This window comes from Hetaerina americana, unplaced genomic scaffold (genome assembly GCF_022747635.1).
Source record: "Hetaerina americana unplaced genomic scaffold, ioHetAmer1.1.p SCAF_1, whole genome shotgun sequence".
NCBI lineage: Eukaryota > Metazoa > Arthropoda > Insecta > Odonata > Calopterygidae > Hetaerina > Hetaerina americana.
In genome coordinates, this window is record NW_027286069.1 from 79560639 (window position 1) to 79576021 (window position 15383).

The window sequence follows — 15383 nt, forward strand, 5'->3', positions numbered from 1 at the left end:
TGATTTTAAGTAACGACAAATGAACATTTAGTTATTATATTGTGGTATAATCCCATTGGTAAGGTTACAAAAAATATACAGGAATTTATTCGAGTGGAGATATTTAATCTGAACCGATCCCGGAAATGAAAGTCACTTTTCGCTATTTGTGCCAACTTCGCAAATATATCGTCTGAGCATTAGCATAAGTAGGGCAAGGTGTTAAGACTTGAGCTCCTGGAAACACGCATGCGTAGCATTTGAATCGTTTAGGCTTGAAATTTAAGGATTTTCCGTTTTCATAACTGTGGAAATCAGTGAGAAATGATAAATAATGGATAAATGGGAGTGCGCGTTCCTCGAGAAATCAAGTTCCCTACTCCACTCTATTCTAATCAGCATCTTCAAGTTCCCCAGAGAAGCCGCTGTGTACATCACGCCACCCTGAAGAAGCGTCCTTAGGCCGCCCTACCGAATTTCTAATCTCTTGTGAAATTATTAAACCAGGCGATCTCAGCGTTCTAAGGACGAGTAAAATATTTACTGCCAGTTATGGGCGTGGATTCCTAGTGCTAAATATTTAACTGAAGCATTCAAATGCTCTACTCTAGGTAATTTTTAATAGACATGAACTTCCTTTTGCAAAAAATAATTTATTACGAAACACAGCTATAAATACAAAACATATATTAGCATATACAACGATTACTGGATAAAAATAACAAACGCGATCACCAAAAACCATGCCGTGGGTGGAGGAAGTCTCAAAAGAGCAGGAATCGAATAAGATACCTCTAAATTTAGCGGCAAAGGCGTTACCTTTCCCTCGGGGACGTATAAATATTATTTTTTATGGGGTTAATGAAAATAAAAAGAAAAAATATACCATCGGTGCCTTCCGAATCGGGATATCGCGCAATTCTCCATTCAGTAAGTTCGTCACACCTTACCTCAAGCCGAAGTCTACTGTCCCGAGGGAAGCCCAAAAAAAAAGCGATAATAAGTTCCCGCAAATTGTTTCCGGGTTGACGCTGCTGTATTCTCGGGACGTGAAAGTTTCTATATGTCACCCGCATCTCGACGAATTTAGTTCCAGCCCACCTCGCGTTTATTAAGACTCACCTCGAGCACGCGTCGAGCATTCGGGACCCCGCTTTTAAGGACTAAATTTTGGAACAAAACAAATGTAATAAAGTTGGCCGTTTTTAGCAGAATTGATATGAATAAACATAAGGATTCACATAATTATTGAAAAAAATGGGCAGGGAGGTGTGGAAAAACACAACAAGCAAGGCAAAAACATTCAACCATTAGATGAATACATATAATATTCAGATACAGTGCGGACGGTGACCTCAATTAAATATCATGTGCATTAGCAATCTTTAAAGTAACTTATTTAGAATAAAGGTATTAGATTTTTAACGCACAAATTTATAGTGAAATAGTTGTACATATCTTAAAATTCTACTTTAAGGGAATCAATATCGAAAGAAAACCTGCCGATGTGATATTAGATCCCCTCTCTCCTTGATCCACCCTTGATAAAAATCGTACGAGTCTAAACCTGGCACAGAAGAAATAATTCTCACGTCACATTACATTCGCAAGCGAGACTGAAGCAAGATAGTGAGGGCAATCGACCGCCAAGCAGACTGATATACCTCTCAGGAATCCTTTTTTCCCTCTCTCAAATCGCGACCACAACAGTAGGAAACGTGGCGCACGATGATACAACCTCTGAGCAAATAAAACTGTACGCAATCCTAATAAACACCAATTCACCTTAATGGTCGGTAACCTGACACCCTCTGACAAACGTCCTCGTGGTAACGGCATGCAGTGGGAGGGTAAGACTTGGACGTCGATTATACCGACCTCTTCCCCTTTTCCACCAACTCTTCGACCTGGTCCCCTCTGCCGCTGGATTAACCTCAGACCCTCTCAATCACTCGTCCTCCCCCCCTCCCCCCACGCGCAATCGCCAACTCCCCTCCTCAGGGTCCCCGGCGTCTGGTTTCGCAGCTCGCCCTCAATTATACTCCACTTCCCTCCGTAGACCTCTCCGCTCTCCGGTACGAGGCGAGGGTGGCCCTGCTTTCCCCCCGGCCTCCTCCAATATCGCCGCTCGCCCCACTCCAACTCATTCATCTCGCACTCCCTTGTTCTCCCCTCCGCCCCACTCTAAACAAGACGCCCTCATGCTCTCTGCGAGAGTGTGAAGGGCCCTCTCCCAAATGCGGGCGCCCCCCCCCTTTCCTGGTTATGCGCGTACTCCCCTGTGAAGGGAACACTTGGGAGCGCACATTTACTTTGCCTGCCTGCTTTACCAGAAAACGTCTGATATTCGTCTCCGCAAATTTTTTCAGCGATACAACATACGGATATTTGTTCAACAGTGCAAGGTATTGCAAATTTATCGCCCTTTCTCCGCGCATAAATGCTGTATATATTTCTTTTTGTACGTGTTGTATGACTGTGTGTGTGTTGCTGGATGGCATAGGCGGGACACCACAAAAAAAAATAAACTAAAAACTTAGAGGACAGAGTTTTTTCTTTTCTTATATGTTACGCCTGTACCATTCAACTTTGAAGTATCGCTTTGAATTTTATTTATCAATATAATATTTTTATATATGCCCGTATATATGTATATGTATATTCATATACTATGTGTATATATATGTATAATTATACCTACAGAAGTTTATATCTTATGTCACATTTGTTCACTCATCTGTCAGTGAGTAAAGGGGTCACGGTGCAGCTAGGTGACGAGTTGCCTGTCTTTTTGCAGTCGACCAACCAACCACTCCAAGAGATCTCTCGGAGAATTTTTATTCTATAATATTTTCTGAATGAAGTGTGCATGGAGAGAGTACATTCCGGGATAATGATTTCAACTGTGTATTTGAATGTATTTTATATATAATCTAATTTTGCCTCTAAGGTTAAAGCCTGCAACACTAGGTTATAATACACATAATATCTTATTCTATGATGGATACAGCTCGTTTTTACGTCTGTTGTGGGATTAATCTCAGAGATTTAAAAAGGTCAATACGGAAGATGAAAATGTAATCAGTGTGCACCTGGAAGATCACGCCAAGAGAGGGGAGAAATATGCGCAGGGGGGAATATGCTTAAGAGGTTCACGTGAGTCAGGTGATATATGCAGTGAATAATTTTATTTCGGGCGAGTCAAAGCTTAGAATGATGGATATTAAGAGGAAAGTATTTCACGGGGACATTTAAGCAGATATAAACAAGTTCGGTATAAAAGAAGAAACTGTCCTCTCAAGTGTCACATTTTCCTCTTCACTTGAAAATTTTACCTCTTTCGGACTACTGTCCGCATATATATATATATATATATATATATATATATATATATATATATATATATATATATATATATCCACTCAGAATACAAACTGTATCCCCTAGAATCCTGGTTAGACTAAAACTACGTTCAAAGTAGGCCACTGAATTTCGTCTGGCGTATCCTGAACGCAGCACAAGTTATTCGAGTATACAAGTAAAGCATACAAGGGTGTGCAGAACTTAGGAATTTGATTTGAATTGTGGAAGGGGAATGGCTCAGGAAGGAACCAAAAGATTCGATTCTCGACAGATTTAAAATCCCCAGATATGCATAGGATTTGACTGGCAATTGTTTGATTACCACTGCATCGAATTCAAGAGCGATTTCACTTTGAAGAAAAACCCGGATGAAAACTGAGTTGAAGACTATTCCAAGTATCGAAAACCCGGTTGCGATTGATATGACGCAAGAATAGGCCCTAAAAGCACTTGACATACATTCAAGTACTCACCATGAGTGACATCTTTAACGAGAACACTCCTATGCTTCATTTCTCCACAAATTTGTGCAATGCTTGTGGGGTTGTGACGTCAAAGCTTCGTTATTGTCGATGGCTGGCGACTTCAAGCGGTCCCTAAATAGTGTCGGTGATTCAGCTCGGAGGTTGAATCGCCGAGGCTACTTGAATGATCGACTGCTACATATATTTTGCTCACTCCTGCATGAGTTCCTATCATAGCCGAGTTCGCCACTTGCACGGAATAGCCGCCGTGCTGACCTTCGAGCATTTAATAAACAGAAACTCTTTCCCTGACTACGCCCCATGACGTCGTCTCTGAAGCGATTATCCCTTCACGATCGTATCTGTCTCTCGTGGGGTCATTTCCGCTCTCATCAGTCTTCTTGGTTGATGGAATATCACCGTCATGGTGTCAGGAGGGAAAAATAATATGAAAATAGTCACTAAATGCTTAATGAACTGAAATCCGATGTTGACCCTAGTGGTAGAGTTAACTGGGGAGAACGAGAAGGGGGATCGTCTAAGCGACATCGCGAGTACTCGGGGGTTTATGTAATACTGTCCTCTATTTCTCAGATGGAGACAACTCTTATTTGTTATTCACTCGAAAAACTGGTCACAATTGGAGCGAAATCGTTTATTTCGACAAATTGTTTGGATTAAACTAGGAAAGCATACATTTTTTGCTCCTCTGGTCTTCATGCTTTGTTTCGGTAGGTTAAATCCTTTTGAAATTACGATTGATTGGACAGAGCCCCCCAGATGCCATTCTGAACACTATTAATTTAAGTTCGTGTACATGGAGGGCAATAAAAATTCTCTCTATGCTACTTAACTCAAATAAAACCGTGTGCTCGAATAGAATCTCTCGCGTGTCCCCCAAGAGCTGTCACTGTAGTCATACAGAACAGCGGTCGCCTATCGGTGGATCACCGGTGACCGAGAAAAGTTTGGTGGCCCGTGGATAACTTTAAGAAAAGCACCAAAAATATCACACCAATAATTGGCAACAATTTTTAATGAACTAGAAAAAATCAACCATGTCACCCATGTTTTGGTTTTAATAATTCCAAACGAACCGTTTCGATGTCCCACGTCATTTTCAGCTTTTCAAAAATAAATACCACAATCCCCTCAACAGAATAAGTTAGCTATAAGTTTCACGTGCTTTTTGTTAATATCTGTAAAAACATGTAAAAACTCTTGGGCTTCCGTATTAAGGCATCCTCTTGTTTGAATGCTGCACCGAAAGGTATCGGATAACGTTGAAACTGTTCACGTTGTTCCATTAAAAGTCAAATTCTAAGAAAAATTACCTACAAAGTTTTCTCTTTGCAGTGGAAATCGTTGTTAAAATAAACATATCCATAAAATTACTTACAGGTAAATATGAAGCTTTGGTATTCAATGAATGATGAAATCCAACGAATCCGGAGGAATGCCACAAACATTTTGAGTTTGCGCTTGTATGTTTCATTTATTTATTCACTCGATCCCTGCATTCTATCGATGTTTATAATATCAGTATGCACCGTGTTATAATTTTTGAACAATGAATTCTTCACATATTGTTACCTGGTTTGATAAACTCTATTCATTTTCTGATGATAAAGGTTTCTAAATAACATGCGCTATGGCAGCAAAATTAAACATTCAATCCGATCGTACCCAATACCATAGGCGAATTACTCGTATTCCGAATAATGGTTAGGTCTGGCACAATCCGATGGTCGGTAAATCTTATAAAAAATGACATTGACTCAAAACTTTCATACCACGTGAGCCAATGGAGTATTGCACGCAACTAAAAATAATCGAGAAATAGATAAACTGATGTCGGGATTACGCATTAATCCTATCCTTGTAGGTCTCATTCATATGAATAACGTATGACACGATCGAGTACAAATTACTCCAATATGATTATTACTAATGTGGTGGCACATGGTTGGGTGGACAATCTCAGGTGCCAACAGCAATATTTATACACCTTAGTCCTGATGGCAGCAGCATCGTATTCCTTCACAGATCCTCTTCGTGATACGTAATTGTTTCACTCGCTCCTCATTGCTTCACGTAGAAACCAGGATGCCAAGTTTGGATCCAGCCTTACCCTGCGGAAAGGGCCGCAGGAGTTGAATTTTATTTTCCACAGAGTTGCCCTGAATCCAAATTGATTGACGGCGTGCGATGGACCCTTCAGCCTTCAGAGAACCTACAAGGGGCGGCCGGTGTCGCCTACAATTAGCGGCGACCAATGACTCCGTCCGTCAGCCTCAGTGATACCATTTGGAGTGAGCCACGAGCCTATGCCTCATGCTAAATACACCGCCACAACCACACACGAGTCTCACGAAAGGTAAACATAAGTACACACTACCCGGTCAACGGTGCTGGTTGAAAAGACTCTTAAAATGGAGAATCTATTACGTTATTCATCTCATTAAAGGTATTTATTCTATTTATAAGTAGGTTTAGGACGGTCCCTAACGACTATTACATACTTCTAAATCACGAGGACCACCTCTTGTTTGTCTTGCATCATTCCCTTTCTCATATTTTCATAACTTCTGACTGTTTCCTTGCTGTCTAAAAAACCAATTCTCTTATCCTTTATCTCTCTTACCAATCAATCCACCTTCAACATCTCATAACCTTTCAATACACATATTTCTTCCATCCACTTTCTCGGTCTTTTTCGAATTTCCCCCAGAAACTTCGTCTCTCCGTTCAACATACATTAAAATCCATCACCTTCCTCACTGTACAACTTATTTCATTCACTCTCTGCCACACACATATCTCAAACCCTTCCAATCTACGCTCATCCTCTGATCTCAAGGACCAGGTTTTAATGAAATCAATTAAACGCCACGGTTAGTTTTTACTAATTTACGTAATCTCATTCATTTCAATCCATGACATTAGGCATTCTCAGTGTCCAACTTGGAGGGATTACGATCGAAACATTTGCGTAATCCTTGGATAGAAATATTCGCATTCACAACCGCGTGGGGAATTGTGGCTTGTGTCGCAGGCGAATCCATTCCGCTGGAAATGAGAAGTGCTAACGTTTCATTCGGACGATTTCTGTTATTTCTATGACTTGAATTGCCACTCGCGTGGGCGTTAGCATAAAAGGATCATGCATCATTTTCGGTGGCAAAACAGGGAATTGAAACTCGGTCGCTTTTGCATTTCAGAGGCATAACGGGAGTCCAACGCCTTATCTTTGGGCTTTATCTTTCGTGAAATAATTGACTGATTTGCGATGCATTAGGACTGAATTGCTCAGTTGCAACTGCCAATCAGATGAATTGAGAAATAGTAACAATAATAATGGAAAGCATTCTGTTTATTTCATGAATTCGAATCATCGTCATCTGTGCTGTTTCAGCGTAACATTAGGTACTGCGAACGTTTTCAATCGAAATATACGACACCATATGATAATAAAGAGGAATTCTTGGAAAAGACGCCCATTACATAAACCCGAGAATAGCTAAATTGTATGTACTTATTATTTCTGTAAGACTTAATTTGTATTCTCCCCCTTTACACCGGAACTGTTCATACTTTCACGCAAATAAGATATCACTTTACATTGATATTCACAGGATTTTGGTTAACATATCAAGTTTTTGTAAAACCCGGTATTTATTTCATGAACAACCAGATGAAATGAAATGCGACGTGTTGCGTCTGGAAAATGTTGTGATTGTGATAGAAATAATAACTTAGTCCAATGTATGATGACAACTCACGAACGACAAATTATTTATTAAAGGAGATGTAGGGAACAACTACATTCAAGTTAGCAAAATTCGATTATCATGTGCAGTGAATTACATTTTACGTGGTGTCTAAAAATATAGTGAATATATCCTGGGAAGCATTCGTGAATGTTTTATGATCGTAATAATAAAAATAAAATTGGTTATGCGTGATCACATCGCATAAAAAGCATATAATTTCTTTTAATTAGCTAAAGGATTACGCGAGCAAAAAATAATATTAAATGTGGATAAACGGCAACAGATGAAAGGAATATTCTTCTCTGAATAAAATGAAGGAAGTTTAATAATTTTAACCGTGGCTATTTATGTGCAGTGAAGTCCATTTTTGTACAATCTAACAATTACCGATATAATCTGGTGAAGTTTAAAGAAAGATTTGTAAATATGATGCCTGTAACAATATTGATCATGTTTGATGACTTCTCACGAACCGTATATTATTAACCTTTATTAATTAAAACAATAATATATGCCGAGTAAATTTTAAGTGGATTATCATGTGCGGTGCTCTGTGTGGGATAAAACAATTTATAAAAATTACCTTATTTTTTTACAAATTCAAATTTAGAAATAAGTATCTAGAAAATTCACTTAAAAAATTATTTGTTTATTATTGGTCTTGTCAGCTGCCTTGTCGGTATTAAATAGTTTTGTTGGTATGCAAGGCTTTATAATTATCTACATACATTCAACTAAACTGTGTATCGCATAAACTGTAAAAAATATAAATAAATAACTATATATATATATATATAAATATGTATTTATATATGTATATATATATGGATATAAATGTATATATATATATATACTATATATACATATATATATACACAGGGTTCGTCCGGAAAATAAGTGTACTGATTTTTTCCCGCCGCTCCAGGCGCGCCCAGCACCGCTCTGACGGGCTGCGATTGGAGGGGGGTATGTTGGCAAGCGACGCTGAAAAAGGCAGTCGGCTCTGAGCTGTGGTGTAGTGAGGAGCTCTGTTAACGCGAACCTCCACGCTCGACCCGACGTCACGGAACGCGATGCCGAAGTTTTTGGAGCAGCGTTATTCCATCAAATTTGCGGTAAAGCTTGGGAAATCGTCTACCGAAACTGTCGGTATGATTAACCAGGCTTACGGGGAGTCAGCCATGTCCGGAAACATGATCTTTCGGTGGCACAAGATGTTCGTGGAGGGCAGAGAAGAGGTCGACGACGAACCACGGCCTGGACGCCCATCAACGACACTCACCGACGAAAATGTGCGAAAAGTTCGCGATGTACTGAACTCTGATCGTCGTCTTAGTGTTCGGATGATAGCAGAGCAGTGTAATGTGCCAAAAACAATAGTGCACGAGATTATTAGGCACCAATTACAGATGCGAAAAATTTGTGCAAAGTTGGTGCCGAAAGTGCTCAGTGATGATCAAAGACTCAATCGTTTGGAAATCGCGACACAACTTGCGGATCACTGCAAAAATGATCCATATTTTTTAGAGAACGTTGTTTCGGGTGACGAGACGTGGATCTTTGAGTACGACCCGAAGTCGAAGAGACAAAGTGCGGAGTGGCACACCCCATCATCACCCCGTCAAAAGAAAGCTCGCATTAGCAAATCTCGGATCAAGGCGATGCTCATTGTCTTTTTTGACAAAAGGGGAGTCGTCCACTACGAATTTGTACCTGAACGACAAACTGTAAATGCTGCATTTTACGTCCAAGTGCTCGACAGGCTTCGAAAACGAGTCGCCCGCGTCCGGCCAGCGATCAAAAACATCTGGCGGCTGCATCACGACAATTCGCCGTCTCACACCGCGCTTGTCGTGTCGGACTTCTTGGCCAAGCACGGCGTGGCAACGCTGCCGCACCCGCCCTACAGCCCGGACTTGGCACCACCGGACTTCTTTCTGTTCCCGAAGATAAAGAGAAGTTTGAAAGGAAGGCGATACGGGACTTTGGACGCCGTCAAAGAGGCCGTGACGACGTGTCTTCGAGAGGTTCCCGATGATGCCTTCGCGGGAGCGTTCCAGGAATGTGAACGCCGCTGGAACAAGTGTATCGACTCACAAGGGTCCTATTTTGAGGAATATTAGCTTAAGATATGTAAAAGTGTAATAAATTTTTTTTCCTGAGCTCAGCACACTTATTTTCCGGACGAACCCTGTATAACACTCAGGCCCCCTTAATGAAGCAAATTTTTGTCTTTGGCGTAGTTTATAACTTTATGCGATGAACAATTTAAGCACGCTATTACGTGTGCCAGCCTAGTTATATTATTGAAACGGGAAAAACTCTCGGTGGTAAGTGAGAAAAGACGACTTATCGCAACACCTAGCCTCTTACTTAACCTACGGGACTTGATTGGTAACTGGAGCATCCCCAAATGAAGTTCAAGTGACGGACCTTGGCATTTCTTGGATCTTCAGCGGAGCGAATCTACGCCGGAGGCCTACCCCTCATCGCAATCCAAGACCCTAAAAAGCGTCCGGAGGGGCGGGTGCTCTTCGATCAGGGAGGGTAAATGGAAAACGCGTTCGTCCGCAATATTCTCGCGTGTCTTCAGTCGTCCTGTGGGGGAGGATTCCCTCCTCCAACGTGCATCCAGCCGATCCCTGAGACCAGCCGTCCGCGGAGGGAGGCCGGTCCCCACTCGCCTGCTTTCCTGCTGACTCGTCGGTGCCCTTCGTCAGATCGCTGACCCACTTCGTCCCCCGAGCCTCAGAGATCGTTTCATCCTGAATCTTTCCCCTCTCCTTACTCTCCGGAACTCACAAATCATTTCTTGCGGCGTTTGATATATGGAATTCATTCATGTGAATAAAAAGAGTTCTCCTTTTGGTATTTATCAACTCTACACATTAAAAACCACAGGAAAAATGTCTTTAGAAAAACTTCAATAAGTTTAAATCTAATTTTTGTGCAGCCTGCTCACAATTTATAGGACAATTTTGTGCATTTGCATCACTCACATTGAATAATTTATTTATTATTATTACTTATGAGGAAAACGAAATTATTTTAGATGGGGTATAGATATTATCATCAAATTTATTAAAGAAATAAAATATTGTCATGAATAATATTGGAAGAAAAATGTTATACCCAATAATAGTTATACCAAAATTGGAACAGGAAATTCACATCTCGGTCCACTGGAACCACAGATGGGACCAAAGTGAAGCTTCCCTATTTAAGTAACATTTATGCTGTGAGATTACAAAATTCTTTTATCGTAAAACCTTTGCCTTATTCTTTTTCATCCTTTCAACTTAACTGCAGTGAATTTTTCCACCTTGCGTTGCGTTTACTATCTTGTATTAGGAACCGAAACATGAAGACTATTCATCGGCAAAATTAAAAGTAAGCTGGAGGGAAATAATTTCAATTATTCCATTTGTCAAAGGATTTATTTCCGACTGGGTTCAGATGGTCTTTATTAAATTTAGGTACATAATTAGAAAAGTACGATGTTTTATACCCTGTTATCTGTGTATATAAGACGGTACTTGAACTAATTCTAAATTTAAAGATAAAGTAGAATGTCCAAGCTAGAACGAAAATAAATCTTTCAACTTGTCGAAAATTACAATTATTTCAGTCATTATTATGTTCCAATTCCTCCACATTTTCATAAAAATAAGCAATTTACTAATAAGCTGGAGCTTTTAATTATGCAATCAGAAAAAATCAACTCAATTTTCAGGCCTATCGCCTGAAAGGGGCTGCCTCAGAGTAGGCATTATTTTACCGAGCTTCGACTCCTCTCTCGCCCTCCCTCGGGAAAAGTAAAGCGTGAATTCGCCGATCGCTCTCCAGCCTTCTCTTCCCTAACCATCTATCTCCCCGCCCCTTTCATCTTAACGGGCTCTCTGAAAGCTGTTGACCTGAAGAATTCATATCTGCGTTCGACTCCATCTCTTTCTCTCAAAAGAGGAGTGGGCCAAAAACTTTTCGCAGTAAGCGATTCCCTCTCGTCCCTATATTCATCTCTCTCTCTCTCTCCCTGCCCCTCAAACGTCCTCTCCCGCCTTTCCTTCCCGATCTTCCGACCGAGGGACATCACACGTCCGGTCCTCCAACGGGCCGCGCTCAAACTTTCATATCCGACGAGAGATCTCGGGTGCGCTCCGTAATTCAGATATCCGCAGGGGAGAAGGGAAGGCAGGTTCGCAAAACTTATGTATTGAGGTGACCAACGGTTTCATAGGGACCCCACGAAGACGCCGATTTTTTTCGAGAGTTCCGGCTTCGGAGGATTTAAAAAGTGTTCCGAGCGATAGGAAAATGTCTTCGAGTGGTTAACGTACGCTGCCAAGTTAACTCTCAATGGGGTATTTGTACTCTCACAGACCCTTCTCCCGACACTGACCCATGAATCCGGATCTGCTTGTGCAAGAGAGATTGGATGACGCCTCTAATTTCGGCAAAATACCCTGTATTCTCCTTTTTCCCAAGCAATCATCTGGTCCGTTGTAGGAGCTGCGTAAACACTGTGAATTCGGAGGCATAGCGATATGGTATGATGGAGTCACATACTAGTCTGTCTTGTCAATTATTTACTTCCATCCGTTCCGTCTAACGGGTAATTTAAATCTTGATAAATTATATGGGGAAACTAACGCTCTAGAGGAAGTTGAGAAAGGGTATTTAAGTTTAAAATGTGTCGCCTCGCTTTCTCTCTCTAGCAACCTAAATAGGTTATGATGCATGCGTGAAAATTTAAAGAGGAAAAATGTATTTAATTCCCAAAGAATCGTTGGTAGCAAAGATAAAGAAGCATATAAATATATCAAGAAAAAACTCTTGACGAAGTCGAATTTACACAGTTTATTTTAGTATTATTAACTTGGCGTTTAATTTCAAACCGGAGAAAACCTTGGACAAAGTCGGCTGGAATGTAAACATTGGTGTATTCTAAAGGAAATTGAAATGAACTGCAAGGATAGGAGATTGAAAAATATGCTCTCAAGCAGCAGAAATAAGATTCGATGAAAGCAGGCAAGAAGATAAACTGAAGGAAAGAAGTAAGACAGGCTCATTACCGCCGTTTGTATTTAATGTCCATACTGTGTGTACACGTGAAATATCGAGGAAAGATGTGAAATACAAATCCAGGGAGAAAGTATAAGTGTACCACGAATTACAGACGACATAGCTGGTACAGCGGAGAAGACAGAAAACCTTAGACGGATACTAGCAAATATGGAGAAGTGGCTGAAAAAGTACAGCCTTAAGATAAATCAGTTTTAAATTACGGTAATCTACAGACGAATAAGAGAAGACAATCTCAAATTAAGACTGGGCAGCGGTAAATTGGAGCAAGTAAAAGAGTTTTTCTCTTCCGGATGTGGGATCACTTATTAATGAATAACTAAAGGGGGTTTGTAAAATAAGGGGGGTTTGCAAATACAATAAGAATGATGAAAAGGCTAGTTACTATGAGGAACAGCTGATCAAAGAAAATATAGTATTACTAAAATACGCTTAAGGAAACGATTCCTTATGAGTTATACACAGCGTCCACTTTTCTATGAATGTATGGGTGATGGAAAGGAAGACAAGAGGAAGGTAGACACAGAAAGGAAGGAAGATGAAAGAGAAAGGAAGGCAGATGATAGAGAAAGGAAGATTGGAGGCAATGGAAATGTGGAAAAAGAATGTAGAAAATAAAGTGGACAGACAGGGTAAAAAATGAGTAGGTACTTCGATGAGTGGGCAAAGAGAGAAGCCCATGGAGTCCACTTGCAAAAAGAAGGGTGGAATTAACTTGCCATATCCGGTGGCACGATCGTTTACTGAAGATGACAAATGAATAAAATATGTAAGTGAAGAATAAGAGAGGGAGGACGATGAACTGCGAGAAGCAGTTAATGGCAAAAGTTGGTGCAAGAAGATATGAGGGAATGAAGAGATTGGCAGAGAACAGAATAGTGTGGAGAGCTGTCAGAAATCAAACCTTAGTTTGATAACCGACCGGTGATGATGATTATTTAATAATGTGGCACTTTTACTTACCGAACAGCGTAAACTTTCCTTTGGTGAGCCCGAGTTCGTTCTTGGCGATGCAATGGTATCGACCGAAGTCTGTCGGAGTCACTCTGGTGATGTTCAACTGCATTTTCACCTTTAAAATATTAAATATTCCGCGATTATATTTATCATATACAAATTTAAAATAGCTGAGCTGAATCACAAAACTCTCAATAAAACCTGGAGAACACGCACGAATTGCAACTGTTATGAAACATGAACCCAAACAAACATTATACCTCTGGCTTTTTTAAATCTACGAAAACTATCAGGGCTTCTAGGAAATTAGACAAGAGATTAAGGATGTTTAACTATACATAAAAATACTATTCTGTAAAAATACTATCATTTATCGAATTGCTTGCATTGGTTAAATTTTAAAACTACTTTCTACTCTCTCAGCACTGATGTATTCACTTTACGTACACGGGGATCAGAATATTTTGCACATTTGACAAAAATTACATTGGAAATGAGTACATTAATTCTACATAAATGCAGCTATTTTTGCAATTAGTTTGAAATTTAAAATCTCATTCTCAATTTAATCTGCAAAACATTTGCTCTAGAGGAGCCCTTAAGTTGCTCAAGAAACAATTAATAACCGCTACTCTACAGCAATGGAGCCGAAATTACCAAAAAGGGGTTTTTTTTAAAGAGAGATCTCACTTGATCAATTTATGGTTAGAGGAGAGATAGAGATTTCAACGCCAATACTGCGGAAAGAGTTTAGACGAATTTCTTTAGTCTAGAGGTCACCCAAACAGTCTCCAGGGCCACCGCTCACCTTGTAGCGCTCGTACTCCTCGTTTCTGATGCGGAACTTGTCACCGGGATCAACAATCCTCCCGTCGGCTCTCTCCCAGTACTTGACTGCCTCCGGGAACGCCTCCACCTCGCACTCCAGCACAGCGACCGACCCATTGGCCGCCCCTACCATCTGGTTGTGTATCCTGATGAGCGGCGGGACTGGACGAGGATGGTGAATGAAAAAACGAAAACATTTGTGAATACCCACAAGCCCACTACGCGACCGAAGAAACGATTGGAATTTACGAGGGTTCTATTGATAGAAAAGTCTGCGGTTGCCCCCACAAAATGGAGATGATATGAGCGCACCTCCTTCTCGTGCGCTAGATTCCATCTGGGCACTCTCCAAAGGGTGTTAAATTAAGACCTGAGAGGGAAAGTTACGTCATCCGTATGGATGATACAGATGCAGAGCCATTTACTTTGGGAAATTTCCCGGGAGTTTAGATCATTAGCGCAACTGAGGGGTTGGTGGGGGACTGACGTTCTGTGGGTGTCAGAAAAGTGGAGAATGGCGGAGAAAATTCCCACATTAACCAACATTGATGAAAGGGGAAATCACAATGTATACGTCCCGTGCACGGGTCCATGTAGGTAAAACACTTGAAACTTTGAACATACGTAATTCATATGCAATTCGAGTCCACCGTACACCATGACAGTTCCGGGCATTGAATCTCTGGCCCTGCGAAAAAGGCTTTACATTAACCATCGCACAGACCTTCCGCTTTAATTACGTTTGTAATCCGAGTACAACCAAGAGGATGTGTGCTTCCAGCTTGGGATATGTAATACCTAAACTATCCTACTATAGTACACTGTTGTTATTATAATTAGTATGAGGTTTATCGGATTAGGGTAGGTTTTTGACGAACCCTGGAACTAATGAAGTCGTAAGCCCATTACTAATATGACGCAATACAATCCTTTAACC

The 15383-nt window shown here is 40.7% G+C and overlaps 1 protein-coding gene across 1 annotated transcript in view; it reads right to left on the reverse strand.

The window, feature by feature from the left end:
• The window catches only part of LOC139693796 (uncharacterized), a 985124-nt gene that overhangs the window by 19490 nt on the left and 950251 nt on the right, over nt 1-15383 (reverse strand). Inside the window, exons 8-9 of the mRNA XM_071592080.1 lie at nt 14427-14608; nt 13625-13733 (exon numbers count right to left, since the gene is read on the reverse strand). Of these exons, the coding sequence (XP_071448181.1) occupies nt 13625-13733; nt 14427-14608 (291 nt within the window). The remainder of the gene's footprint in view (nt 1-13624; nt 13734-14426; nt 14609-15383) is intronic.